The sequence below is a fragment of the Equus przewalskii genome, chromosome 2, assembly GCF_037783145.1.
Source record: "Equus przewalskii isolate Varuska chromosome 2, EquPr2, whole genome shotgun sequence".
NCBI lineage: Eukaryota > Metazoa > Chordata > Mammalia > Perissodactyla > Equidae > Equus > Equus przewalskii.
Window position 1 is genome coordinate 57,242,782 of NC_091832.1, and position 13,408 is coordinate 57,256,189.

The 13,408-nt window shown below is 51.1% G+C and overlaps 1 protein-coding gene and 1 long non-coding RNA gene across 9 annotated transcripts in view; one reads left to right on the top strand and one right to left on the bottom strand.

Annotated features, from left to right (window-relative positions):
• Positions 1–1,643: 1,643 nt before the first annotated feature.
• ZNF395 (zinc finger protein 395) overlaps positions 1,644–13,408 on the bottom strand; it is a 42,434-nt gene continuing 30,669 nt past the window's right edge. For all 8 annotated transcript variants that reach the window (XM_070611360.1, XM_070611362.1, XM_070611366.1 and 5 more), the window contains 7 exons: positions 13,224–13,333; positions 9,480–9,715; positions 8,875–8,975; positions 7,867–8,155; positions 6,436–6,528; positions 5,450–5,553; positions 1,644–5,197 (listed from right to left, as the gene is read on the bottom strand). In XM_070611360.1, coding sequence (XP_070467461.1) covers positions 5,086–5,197; positions 5,450–5,553; positions 6,436–6,528; positions 7,867–8,155; positions 8,875–8,975; positions 9,480–9,715; positions 13,224–13,333 — 1,045 coding nt within the window. In that variant the 3' untranslated portion in view covers positions 1,644–5,085. The remainder of the gene's footprint in view (positions 5,198–5,449; positions 5,554–6,435; positions 6,529–7,866; positions 8,156–8,874; positions 8,976–9,479; positions 9,716–13,223; positions 13,334–13,408) is intronic.
• Positions 5,473–13,127, top strand: LOC139082037 (uncharacterized). Its single transcript, XR_011537700.1, has 5 exons — positions 5,473–5,610; positions 6,253–6,354; positions 7,721–7,938; positions 12,252–12,366; positions 12,955–13,127. It is a non-coding gene; the product is annotated as an uncharacterized lncRNA (long non-coding RNA).

The window sequence follows — 13,408 nt, forward strand, 5'->3', positions numbered from 1 at the left end:
TTGGTTGGCTGTTTTCAGTGAAGTGAGGAGCACAGACTCCAAACACACCATCAGAGCTGCCTCTCGGGAGGCACAGGCAAAAAGCACATGGATCTTCTTTATATAAAGTAAGACAGGGCAACACCCCACCTGCGCTGTGTCCCCAGATCCAAGTCGGGGGGGAGTTGATGTCCACAGCTGTGCGAATGGACGGGTGGCCTAGAGGGCACAGGGTCTGTAGAACCTCCCTGTGCACATCACCATCACAGGCCAGTGAGTTGCTGGGCCCCACTCCTGGTTTCTGACTCAGTACAAATCTACATTTTTAACAAGTTCCAGGTGATGCTGATCCTGCTGGCTTGGGAACACCGGAATGGGTTCCAATTAACATGAAACATGTTAAGACGTGTAACTACCAGAGTTCAGCCAAGAAGCATCTGGCACACCCAAATGGCGTAATTGAGGAGAGTCAATCATCTACAAAATAGACAGGGATACAGGCAATCAGTAAGGGATGGTGAGGCCTCTGCGGAGGAGTGGGGGAGCTCTAGTAAGGGGGGGTTACTGGAACCCCATGAGAACTGCAGCTCCCTGTAGCTCTCAGTAGGGAAATAGCCACTCACACTGTGCAGGGCAGAAGGGCCAGTTGACACAATACCCCGACTTCTCTCTCCTCCGGCCCTTCAAACTCCAGCCAGGTGTCTCCTGTTGGTCAAACCCAACCAGAAGCAGGAAAATTTGGGTTTCCTCAGATGAAGCCTGGCAGGGCCCAGGGCTGCCAACGGAGAATGGCCAGCTCAAAGGCAATGACCTGATCTGAAGGGGGCTCGGGCAAACTGCAGTAGAGCAGTGGATTCATTTGGGACTTTCTTAGAGAGATGGGGTGAGGAAGGACAAAGGAAGTGGGAGAAAGAAGCCCTCTGTTCTACCCCAAGGTAAGGAACAAGGCCAAAGACAATCTCCCACACCCGCTTTACAGGCTGCTGAGCTTGACCGACTTCTGCTGTGATCAAGTTCCCGGGTCTTCTCAAAGTGGCATCACCTTCACTATCGGGCACTGTTGGGGGGGTCCCTAGAAGCCGTGCCCAGAGACGCACCATGGTCCTAGAAGCTGAAATTGCATAAAGCAGTCCCAGTGCTGCAAGGGTTGCTTTCTGCTTCCAACACCCTGCCCACCTAGGCCAGCTTTTAAATTAGCCATTTGGGCCAGCACAGTACACAGAATCAAGGAATTCAGGAGTGGCCCGAGCTGCTCCCTAGGGTCAGAATGCATTCCATAAGTAAAGTGTGATGTATTTTCTCCTAAGTCACTTGCCCACTCCCCAGCAAACTCAGGAATATGGCCAAGAACATGCTCCCGATTGTCAGTACAAGCAGTATAGAAAATAGTTACTGCCTGGACTACAATCCTAGTGCCATTATTGCCCAGTTTATGACCTTGGGCAAGTTACTTAACCTCTGTGCCTCACTCTCTCCTCTGTCAATGGGAGTAATAGCACTCCTTCATATGGTCATTTAGGTCATCCGTGTAAGCGCTTGGCCTGGTCCCTGGTGATGTCACCTAGTGTTTCCCAGTGTCACATGCTATCATTTGTTTAACACTAAGGACAATGATAATCTTATCCTTTGCAAGGGGAGGGGCAGAGGGACAGGCACACATTAAATCAGACAATGTACCATTTTATTCCTTATAAAATATATTTCATATTGTTGCTGTAAAAACATTACATTTCACATTTTTAAAAAAATTTTTTTAACAGTAAAAATAATACTTGGAAGACAGCTGGGGAAAAGGCGCCAATTATTAAGACAAATTCACAGATGGGATTTATCTCCCTCTTCTCTAGTTTTTTTTTTGTTTTTCTTTTTCCTTGCCCCTAGTAAAGTCAGAACCCGAGAGGACCAGAAAGTAACAGGACAGATTTCTTCAAGAGCTTCCACATCCAAATCAATAATGTCCTCCAAGGAGTCAAGCTATAGGCTTACTATCACTATGCGGATGCTGCTCAAAACGCTCTCTGAAATTACAAAGTTGCTTTCACAGCCAGCATAAAAGTCACATAACTAAATCCAAGTTATTTCACTCGCTAGTCAGGCCTCGTGCACCAGACCACAGACACTACTCGCTGGACTCTCTCTGCCCTGAATGAGCATGGGTGCAGACTCAGCATCATTAAGGCTGCTCAACGCAGGCACCACATGACTCCGAGGTAATGCCAAGAAATCTCTTGAATAAGGGTAACATCACTGGAATAGTTTCCCAAAATAACTGCTTGGAAAATCAGTCCTGTTAGTTTCAAACGCACACCTGTGGCATCTTACCTTCTAGCAAATGTTGCTGCCCAGGTGGGCTGGGAAGTCGGGAGAGATACAGAGATGAAGAAAATAGGCATGATCATTGGATCAGTTCACAAACCACCCCGCCCTCCGAGAAGAAACAAATGGGGCCACCCCAAGGACAGACCACACGTCAAGAACCAACACAACAGCCACAAGATGGAGGAGCGGGAGGAGCGAGGCCAGAGGAGGCCACCACCACCACCAAAAAGGAGAGAGGCGCAAATGCAGACAGGGAAAGCTGCACCAAAACAAAACAAAAAAATAACAAAACCACCTCGGCTTTTAAATTGTTTTCATCTATTTCTTCTTTCTCTCTTCCTTTTCTGCCCTGTGTACCAATAACATGAAAAGCCTACCTCACTTAGAGAAAATCTCTTTATATATCCAGTTATATCTACATGATCCAAACCGAGGGGAAAAATTAACACAGCTTCTCTAAAGACGAGAACCAGCAGGAGCCCTGACTGAGAAGGGAAGGGGAGACACCACTGGGCAGACTCCCCTAGTCCCCACGCTCCTGCCCCTCACCGATAAGACCTCAAGGGGGACACTGTGGGAAGTCAGTACGGTCAAGACAGGCAACAACCTGCTGTCCTCTTTCAATTCTCAGGGAGGCTGAAGAGACAGGAGGAAGAACCCTGGGCCACCTCTTGCTGGCCTGGCTTCCAGCTTTACCAAGGGACAGATTCCACATAATTTTTACTAAGTTATAAAAATATACCCCGTCACCACCAAAGACACCCATCATAAGAGCGTCTTACCCTCTGTCACCAAACCTAGGTCACTATCACCCTTCACAACATCAGGCCCCGAGCAGGTCTGCAGGTTTTCTAACACTCAGCAAGTCCTGGGCTGAAAAGCACCTGTGCATTCCCCATGTGAAGTAGTCAAAGGAGCTTCAACAGGCAGCTATTTCCACCTGGGACCAAGAGGACGGCCTTGATTAGAGCCAAGGGTGGACGCTGCTGCCCAGTCCCCCCAAAGAGGTGGCTTGGTGGGATTCCCTGAGCCCCTGACATCTGGGACATAGGTCCAGGACTGGTACCCAAGACAGCTGGGAGGGTGGTCACCTTCAAGCAGGCCCTGAGGATCCCCAAACAACTCACGCTTAGGAGAAAGGTGAGGTTCCCACACAAAACCGTGTCCTCCCTTCGGGGCTCAGTGCGCCCAGGCTTTATTAATCACTGGTTAACATGGCACTGAACGCCCGCTCCATCTCCCTCCTGCTCATCAAGCACAGCTCTGCCTATTTACCTCCCAAGCAAGCGCAGTTCAGGCTCCTCTCAATTCCCAAGGTCTCCAGAAACACCAGGGGCTGAAGCACCAGGAACTGCTAATCCAACCCCAGCTCCTCATCACAGGAGCTCCCCAGGACTCTTTAACCTTCCCCATCCCACCCTCAGGCAAGAAATGGTGCTCAACACGTCTCTGGGAAGGTTACACTGAATCAAACTGACCCTCCTCATCACTTGGACTGGACCAACACTGGTTAAAAAAAAAAAAGAAGAAGAACCTTCTTGCATTGACCCAAGAGTCTGGTCCTACTTGTCACCTTAGGAAGAAGATCAGATTGCCCCCAAAGAAGCAGGTGAGCCAATGGAACAATCAGCCACCTGTCAATTCCCTCTCCTTCCTAGGGCCACGCTGCCGTTTACCTTTCCATCTTTCTCTTCTCTCTCCCTCTCCCATGCCAGCCCCACCTGCAGCCTTGGGAGGGAAATGGGAAAATCCCTGGTGAAACCAGAGACAAAGAGGAACCTACCACAAGGTCTCTCATCGAAAAAAGGGAACTTTAATCAGATAAAGGCTTCTGAATATACTATAAAAGAAAATAAAGTGTTTTAGAGGTGTCATTCCATAACTGGAGAGAGGGAACGTCAGAGGGAGTCGACTCACTCAGCTAACAGCGGAGAGCTTTCACAGATACTAAACCCTCTACTTTTTCCTCAAGGAAAGAGGAAAGGATGATCAAGGTAGTGTTTAACTGCCACATTTCAAGAAGGGAATTTGGACTAGCCTTTTGGCTCAGCTATTTGGGGACAGTCTTTAAAAACCTATTAGTCTGGGCTTTGAGAAGAAGCCATACAATATTTGTTGGGATGCAACCCAACGTCTGAGGAAACCCAGATTCAAACAGTCGTCACCAAGAAAGGGCTCTCCTTTTACTTCCATGGAAGCTGCTTGGTGAGGACAAGCTCTCCCTTCTCCCAGATTCAGGCGGAGAAGAGGGGCCAGCGGCACCTTAAAAAGCGCCCAGATACCCCCACTCTGCCCACCCCATCCGCGGCAGGTCCTGCTCTGAGTCATCAGCCAGAAACTCTTTTTTAAAATAAAGTAAATTCATCTTGCTCACAGTCCTTTCTGGAAGAGTTGAGAAAGCAAAGAATTCACCAACTCAGCAGGAAACAGAACGAGCTGTTCCTTCTTTTGATACGTACAAACTAATCCCCTACAGAGACGGGATGTGGGAAAGCGAGAGTAATTAATTCTTTGGTCTCTGGTTCGCTACAGAATAACCTTGGTCAGTTTTGGCTCTCTCCTATTTTAGGGGAAAAAAGTATTTTCCTTTCTTTTTTTAAAAAATGAAATGTTCCCACAAGGGAGGGAAAAATGCTTTAAGTATTAAACCTTAGCCCATAGAGCCCAAACTCCCAACGCCCGCTCTTTATCTTTTAGGTTTCTGCTGAGGGCTTGTGGCGCGTCTGCCTTTTGTCATCTGGCTGCAGTCAGGGCCAGGAGCAAAGAGGCCGAGCCGGCTGGACAGGTTCAGTCCAGGAAGCGCTGGCAGGCCTTCTTCCAGCGGCAGGCTGTGCACCACTGGTCCCGGTGCTCAATGCCATACACTTTGCGGCACTTCTTAGCCTCCCCGCGGGCTTTCCTGCCAAAAGAGAATAATGAGGGTGCAGTCACGCGCTGGTGCTTAGAGCTGGAGAGCAGCCAGGCCGAAGCTGTGTGAACAAGCCGACGCTGCAAGGGCCAGAGGACTGGAAGCCTCCCCCAGCGTCCAGGGTGTCCTCCAGCTGGGCTCCCCTGAGGGACCTGCCCTGGAGACCAGGGTCAGGGGGACACTTGCAGTATAGATGTCGGGGACAGAAGCCAGAAAGGAGGCCATGGAAGTGGCCAGTCTCACCTGGCGCTGCTCTGGGCCCGGGGCGGAGACGTAACAATCAGGTGAGATTTCATTGCAGGTGGTGGCTGCTGGGGCTCGCTGAAGCTTAGCGACCGGCTCCGGACCTGGGCATGAGAGAGGGGCCGCAAGCACTGCCGTGAGCACGGGAGCAGCAGTGAAAGGTGAGAGAACCAGCCCACGGGACAGTCGGCCCCACTTGCCGAGGCCCTCCTTGTGCCAGGACTCCAGGACACCCTCTCTGGAAGGATATTCCAGCGAGAGGCGCACAGGGGCCGGGTCAGGAAGGGAGGGTGGAGAATGAAGCGCAGGCCTGTAAGCCAGGCTGGCGACAGTGTAGGGGCTGTGGGTAGGGGAGCCACTGGACCTGGCCACCTCATGGGCTGCTCCCTGCGAACTGAGATGGAGTCACTATACGTGGAACAAAAAGAGGGATCGCAGCGCCCCAATGGCACCCTCGGGCACTTAGGTTTTACAAAGTGTGATAGCTTCCTGTGGGAGATATTTAAGACTAGGACCCACAATGTGTGGTTCAAAATTACTTCAATTTTCTTTAGCTCAGAGGCAAGCATCCTAAGGCGCTGGTCCACAGTGGCCTTGAGATTTCTGATCACCCGCTACAGCCCCCAAAACCTCCTATCTTCTTTCTTGCTCACCCTCTTCCTCTCCAGATTTCCCACATTCTCTCCCTGCTCCTCTCCCAGCATTAAAACCTTAACAAGCACCCACAGACACTCAGGGCTAAGTAGAACACTGACTCTGGCCTAGCCTCATGATTTTCTTGGCAATAAATTTGCTTGATCTAGGTACTCCGCGAGTACCCTCCTTCTTCCTTCTAAGAGGAGCTGTGACCTTGCTGGGCAAGGGGGAGAGTGCGTGGAGACCTTCAAGACCTTTGGGCGCTGGAGGCAAGTGCAGGGAGATGGAAGAACCCTTGGCTTGTTCCAGGGCCCCCAGACGTGCTGAGGCTTGGACACGGGCACACTCACCGGAGAGAGGGAGGAGGCCGTGGAGGGGGCGGCAGCCCAGCTAATACTGGTGTAGATGTGTGGCGACACGGGGATCTGAAAGGACGGCAGGGCCTGCAGGAGACGACAGCGTGTCGGCCTTGGTTCCAGCTCAGGGAGCTCTCAAGTCCACCCATCTTCCCTGTAACTTCACAGTCCCCAGCAGAAGGTGTCTCTCTGACCCGAAAATGCTGGGATAGACAAGAATGCTCTTCCCAATAGAACTAGCAGATATTCAGCTCTATGGCGTGTCCTCGTCTCAGGCTCCAATCTATTTTTTGAAACCCTTCTCTCAGAGCTGCTTTATGGAGCAGCCTCATGACCTAACCTCCATGGCAGATTAACTTCTTGGCTGGATCACCTACCAAGAATACGCTATAGGCAGTTCCCCAAAGGAGTCCAGAAGCCTTCCAAGCTGCACTAAGGGTATGGTCTCCCCAGGCAAGCACTGGAAGTAGCAACACTCTCCTGGGTGTCTGGGTTTAGGTCTGTTTGTAAAAACACAGCCACACTCTCCAGGCCCCATCTCATAGTGTCAGCCAGCTGCCTGAAAGGCCACCTGAAGTTGGCCAAACATGAAATAGCAAAGCAGCCACTCATTCCAATGAGAAGGAGAGCTGGCTCATTTTGTAACGGCTTTCTGATGGAAAGCACTTCTTTTTAATTACTAACTTGCAAATCAGCCTAGAGTCTGATAAAACCAACTTGTAGGCACAAAAGGATTTTAAGAAAAACTGGCACACAGCAAGCTGTGCATTTACCTACAGTGTGCAGTGAAGACCATCCTAAATGCCACCCACTCCGGGACAACTTTCCCAATCACGTGGGCATGGCTTGGTCCTTCCTGTACCCACAATTTCTTGTGCCTCTAATAAGGCACTTTAACTATTTGTTACAATTAATCATAGTTACATATTCATTTCTCTCTCCAGCTAAACCATGCACTTCACAAGGTCAGGGACTATGTCTTATTCTATCTGAAAATCATAGCCCAAAGCTTAACACTCATTCCAACAATGGGTGTTGGACTGCTTGCTAATGTAACACAATTCTAGGAACTAGGGATTTGCTCTGGGAAGCCCAAATACACTACTCCATCCCCTTTTGTAACCAGAGAAGTAGCAATTCCCTAGTCCAAACCCAACAACCTGTAAAACTCAGGGAGTCAGCCAGATTTCTAGTAACCACTCATGAAAGCGACTGACGTAGAACCCTGGAATTCCCACATTTATTGAATGTGAAGTCATTTTTCTTTTCTTCCTTCTAGAAGCTAGAGATGAGCAATTTAGCTAAAGGGCTCGGCCTTCAATCCTGGCGGTCAGCAGCCTGTGATTAGGTTGGCTGGTGAAAGGTCAGACACTGACTGTCCTCGTGACCACAAGGCCGAGCCCCCAACGTGCCCCCACCCCATACCTGGTATGCATGGTCAGCCTGAATGTGCCAGAAGGAGCCAGGAGCTGACTTGCTGAGAGCACCAGAGGGCAGGTAAGACTCCAGGCCAGGGTGTTCCGGGCCTGAGGACTGGGCTTTGGGAGGAGGCGGCGGGAGAACAGCAAGGGGCGGGCTGGTCACCCCGGGGGTGGGAGCTGGGTCAGCTGTCGGGGCGCCAGCAGCAGCAGCAGCAGCAGCTTCCTCCTTCATCTGCACCTCTGTGTAGTAGAAATCCTCCTCCCGCTTGAACTGGTCGGAGTCCACAGTGTCCCTGTGTGGGAGGGAGATGTGGTGATGATCAGGGACAAGTTCAAACACAGGGGAAACCAAGGGACAGAAGGGAGTACTTGCTCGGGGCCACCCTGCCAGCCAGGGAAGGAGCCCAGGAGAAGGCCCAGGAGACCAGCTCCGGATGCAGCACTGCAGGAGTTACATGCTCACAGCAATGGGAGCTGTGCCTACTGGCACTGAGGGCTTCTCACACAGAACGTGTGCGAGTGTCTCCTCCCGAGGGGTCACCTGCCTCTGAGCTCTGCCATGGGTCCTCTCTGGGCCTCACCTACTTGCGGTCACGCTCTCTCCTCAAGGGAGAGGGGTGTGAGTCAGATTCCTCTGCCACAAGAAGCCCAGGCTCCAGGGGGTCAGTGCTAATGGAGCCCCAGCTCCCTGGGGAGGGAGGTACGGAACTCACAATGGGGTCTCACCAAGTTACCCTATTTCTACTGAGAACCAAAATCCACAAGATGGATGGAGCTCCCTTCCCATGACCAGCATCACCATTCACCACGACGGGAGGGTCCTCCCTTCCCAGCAAAGATCTCTTCCCAATGGGCTATCTTGCTGGGCACAGGGGTCAGGGATAGGCACCAGGTGTTGTTCTCAGCAAGCCATTCTCTTGGAAGCATTCCAGGCTGTGGGTCATGGGGAGCCAGCAGGCTGAAGGAACACCTGAACGGCACCCTTGGCAGCGGCCCTGGGCTCCAGACCTACCCCAGGTGGAGGGCTTTCACGTGTCGTTTGATGCCCACAATAGAGCGCAGGACTTTGCCACAGTTTGGCCACAGGCACTTGTACATCACCTTCACAGAGTTCTAGGAGGAAGGAAGACGGATAATCGGAGTATGTTCCTCTCCCTCATGCCCCTCTCACCCTCACCCAGTGGGAACTTCCACTGCCTTCAAACAGAACCCAACAAAAAGCCCTGCGGAAGAGGTTCTCTGGGGCCAGAGAAACTGACAAGCAGAGGCAGAGAGCGCGGACCCAGGAGATGGTCCTGGTGGCCAGCAGCAGTGCCTGGCACTGTAGGAAGACCCCACCGGAGGCCTCTCACACACAGGCCTCTGTAGGAGTGTGGGAAAAGAAGGCAGAGACTGGGGCAGAGATGAAAGGAAAAGGAAGTGGCATTAAAGAGCACTAAAGATTCCATTAGGCTCCTGGGACTATCATGAGATCAGAAGCCACGAAGGGAAACTGAAAGGGGATGGAGCCAGAGAAGGCCTGGGGCCTGCGGGGGCCCCTCCCCTCCACAGCTGGCTGGCTGGCCGGCCCCTCACCAACCCTCCTGCCCGAGTTCACCCTCATACCATACTTTGTACCTTTCTTTTGCGTGGAGCTGGTTCATCCAACAGGAAAGCGTCTGGATCGGTCTCAAATCCATTATCAGTTTGGGGAGAACCAAAGGCGTCCCCCAAATACTTGGGGCTGGCCTGGGGGTGGGGGGGCGAGGGGGTGGAAACGCCGCTGCTCCCGCTCCAGTGCCCGCTGGTGGTGCTGCTGCCGCTGTCGGACACGTCCCCGCTCTCCTTCCACGGGTCACAGGCCGCGCGGGAAGCTGGCCAGAGAGAAGACAGAGGACGCTCACGGGCCTGTCCCCAGGCACGGCTCTGGCACGGCCAGCCCAGGTGGGAGACCACGAGATTCTCGTTTGGAGTCTGGGCTCCTGAAGCCAATTCCCGGCTCTGGCTCTGGCTGGTTTTGCCACTCTGGGGGCAAGGGGGGACAGTGGGAGGGACCCTCCGTCTCTGAGCTTTGGTAAGATGAGGAGTGGGCCCGTTCACTGCAGCAGTCTCCATGGGCAGCCCTGGTCTGCTCTAGTGGACACTTCCTACCACGGCCATGTTGCTAATCATTGACGAAGCAACGCACGCTGCAACTTCATTTTGTGTATTATTAACAGAAAGAGAACCTAATTAAAACGTATTTCTCACTTTATATGTTAAAAGAAAGCAGGAGGAGAGTGGGGAAGGGAGGAGAAAAGCCCCTGCAGCCTCCAGGTCTAACAAGTGGGTGAGAGTGTGCACACACAGCGTGCCGGGTACCACTCAGGAAGCTCTCCCTACAGCGCTGTGGGATGGAAAGGCCAAGTTCAGAGCTTGTGGACCAGCTTTCTTGAAAAATGCCTTTCGATAATTTAAACCTAGGCAAATACACCAAAACCTGTGTGCAAAAAGAAACCATTTGGCTCTTACAGGAGGAATAACATCTAGCAGAGCGAGCTGCAGCCCACGTGGCTCCCACTTTTAGCCAGAAGTAACACGTTTGGAGAGGGAAAGGTAGGCTCTGAGAGTGATTCAGACTAATCACCAGACGACAGGAAGCCCTCACGCCTGACATGGCCCTGAACCCGCTGCCCTCCTCCCAGCGTCTCAACAGGAAGATCACCAGGAGATGCGTGAAATTTTCAGTTTTTAAATTGCCTGTCTTCAGACTGCTTTAGGCCCAACCCAGACTCTTCCATGCCTAGGCCGTGAATCCATTTACAGTATAGGAGAGTCTGAAATTCTGATACACGGAAATGGCAAGAGAAGGGGGAAAAAGCACTGTGATGCACAGGTATGGTGGCCAAGTCCCCAAAAGACCCATCTCCCAACACGGGCGGGTGTTCCATGGGGTGTTCCTGGATTCAGAGATCGACTACCACAGCCCTTGTGGCCAGCACAAAAACTCGACTGCTTTTCTCTCATCCTGCTCTATGTTCCAAACCGCTTCTAGGCTAATCTAGGCTCCCAGCATTCCATGTTTCCAGTGCAGGCTGTCCTTAATCCAACTTCACACGCCAGGGGAAGCCCACCCAAACGGAATGGGCTGGATGAACTCTCCCCTCCCCAAGTATCACTGACAAGCCTCAAAGCTATGACTTCCCCTTCCTGGAAACCAAGAGTTTACGACATCTACACATGGCGCTTAAAATAAGGGAGCCCTTCAGGTAAGAATTCAGGAGCCAGGGCCAGCCCCGTGGTGCAGAGGTTAAGTTCCCACGTGCCGCTTCAATGGCCCGGGGTTCGCCGGTTCCAATCCCGGGTGCGGACAAGGCACTGCTTGGCAAGCCATGCTGTGGTGGGCGTCCCACGTATAAAGTAGAGGAAGACGGGCACGGATGTTAGCTCAGGGCCAGACTTCCTCAGGAAAAAGAGGAGGACTGGCAGTGGATGTTAGCTCAGGGCTAATCTTCCTCAAAAAAAAAAGAATTCAGGAGTCACTAAAGGGTCAACAGGTCAAGGGTCCACACCTGTCCACTCGGGAAACTTATCTGGGAGAGAAGGGCAAGGAGGAGAATGCTCCATCTAGGTGATCAGCACTCTGGAAATAGAGGGCAGGTCAAACCGCAGCAAAGCCTACATCACAGCAGCCTTCCACAAGGAACCGTGCAAATGGCCCAAAGGCTGAAGGTGGCAAAGTAGCACACAAAGGATGAAAAACATAAAACAAAGCAAGAAGTCAGTATCACAAATTAATCCATAAGCTATCAGGTGAACATAAATGACTCTACCTTAGATAAGATTTCCAGGGCAGGGGAAATAGGAATTCTACAGCATAGAAACAAAGTGCTCCTCTGCAAACGCACAGGAGGGGAGTTCACGGTGAGCCTTTAAGAAATAGGCCTCATTCCCTCTGTTCTTTACACACACGCACAACGCGCAGAGCCATCCTAACAACTCCAAAGGGAGCAGGTGGTTTCTGTGTAGAAAGAATCCATGATGACAGCAAGGTTTGGGTTGTTGTACAGACCTCACCCCGCAGAATACTTCAATATAGTCAGCTGCCGAGGAAGCCTTATTTTTCCACTGACTTCAACCATAAGATCAGAAATAAACTGTAATGGAAAAAATCTTTAATAGACAATTTTTTGTCAAAAAGGGACTTAATGGCCTAGTATCAGTTAAGGCGTGTTTTGTTGGGGTGTGTGTGAACATGTATGCACGTGTTATACACACATAACCTGATGGGAATTGGAGTCAATGCTTCTTTCCCTTTGTGACTCTTTCCTGGATCTTCCTTCTGTTGACCAACTTCCTGGATCTCTTAAACTTGCAGAATTTCCTGAGAACTTTAAAACTGACTCCTTCCTCTGCATTTTGCTTGTGTAGCTCCCAAGTGCTAAGAGAGCAGGTGTGCAACACTATGCTGCACAACCAGGTGCCATCAGACTACAGTGACTACTCCAGCAGCCTAGTCACTGACCACAGGCTTTGGGCGAAATAAGTAAGTTTGCTTTATCACACCTCTAAACGTACTTTCTATCTAGGAGATGACTGTGAGGGATACTTGTAAAGGCCACCTTCCTCCTGCTATGTGCTCCAAGCTATTTCCATACTTTCCTACAAGCTTTTAAGTAGCTTGCAATCCGGTTAGATCTCACCCATGAAAAAGTTATTCCCTGGGAGTAAGTCAGGCCAGCCCTATAAGGAATTTCAAAAAGAACTCCAGGTTCACCACCAGCCTCATCAAACAACTAACATCCAGCAACCCTTCTTCCTCCCAGATTACTGATAATGGATTTTGGGGTCGCACTAGAAGAATTTTTCTTTTAGTTCATAAATTTGCTTTGAAGTCATACTCTTGGTTTGTATTAAGCATTCAGATTTATTTTAGACTTCAGCTCATTTAGTTCAGGTCCTTGGCCTGTAGGCCCTCATTAATTTACAAGGCTGAGGCACTTGGAATGGGGACATGAATTTTCTGAGGCCACTAGAGGACCATTTAGTAAGTTTCTGCCTTTGTGAACTAAATATTCCTCTACTGGCCTTGCTCAGGCCCCCACCGAAGTGCCTCATTCACTTACTCCCACAGAAGAACTTACTCCAGTGGCCAGTGTGCCTCAGTCCCATGCTCAATCATCTTCACAATGCACCAGGAAACTTCTCCCCAGATGAGGAAACTGAGGAAAAAGAATGGAAGCATCTAACTCAACATCACTCAGCCATCTGAGGTGCACGTGAGAAGAGACTCCAGAGATCCTGTTGGTAGGCTGGTGACTGTGGCAATTAGCTGCTCAAAGCAGAGGGGATCAGCCCTGAGCCTCTGCTGCACCCAGAACCCACACAGGCCCCCTTCCTCACCAGAGAAGTTGGCATCAGCTCCAGGAGGACTCTGCACGACTGGGCTGCAGGACAGGGACGTGAGCACCATGGCCGCCATCATCTCATCCATTTCCACTGCATCCGACTTCCTGGATTCAAATGGGTGAGTGCCAAAGGTTGCTTCCTGACACGCGATCATCTTACACTTCTAGACTGCCCCCTCC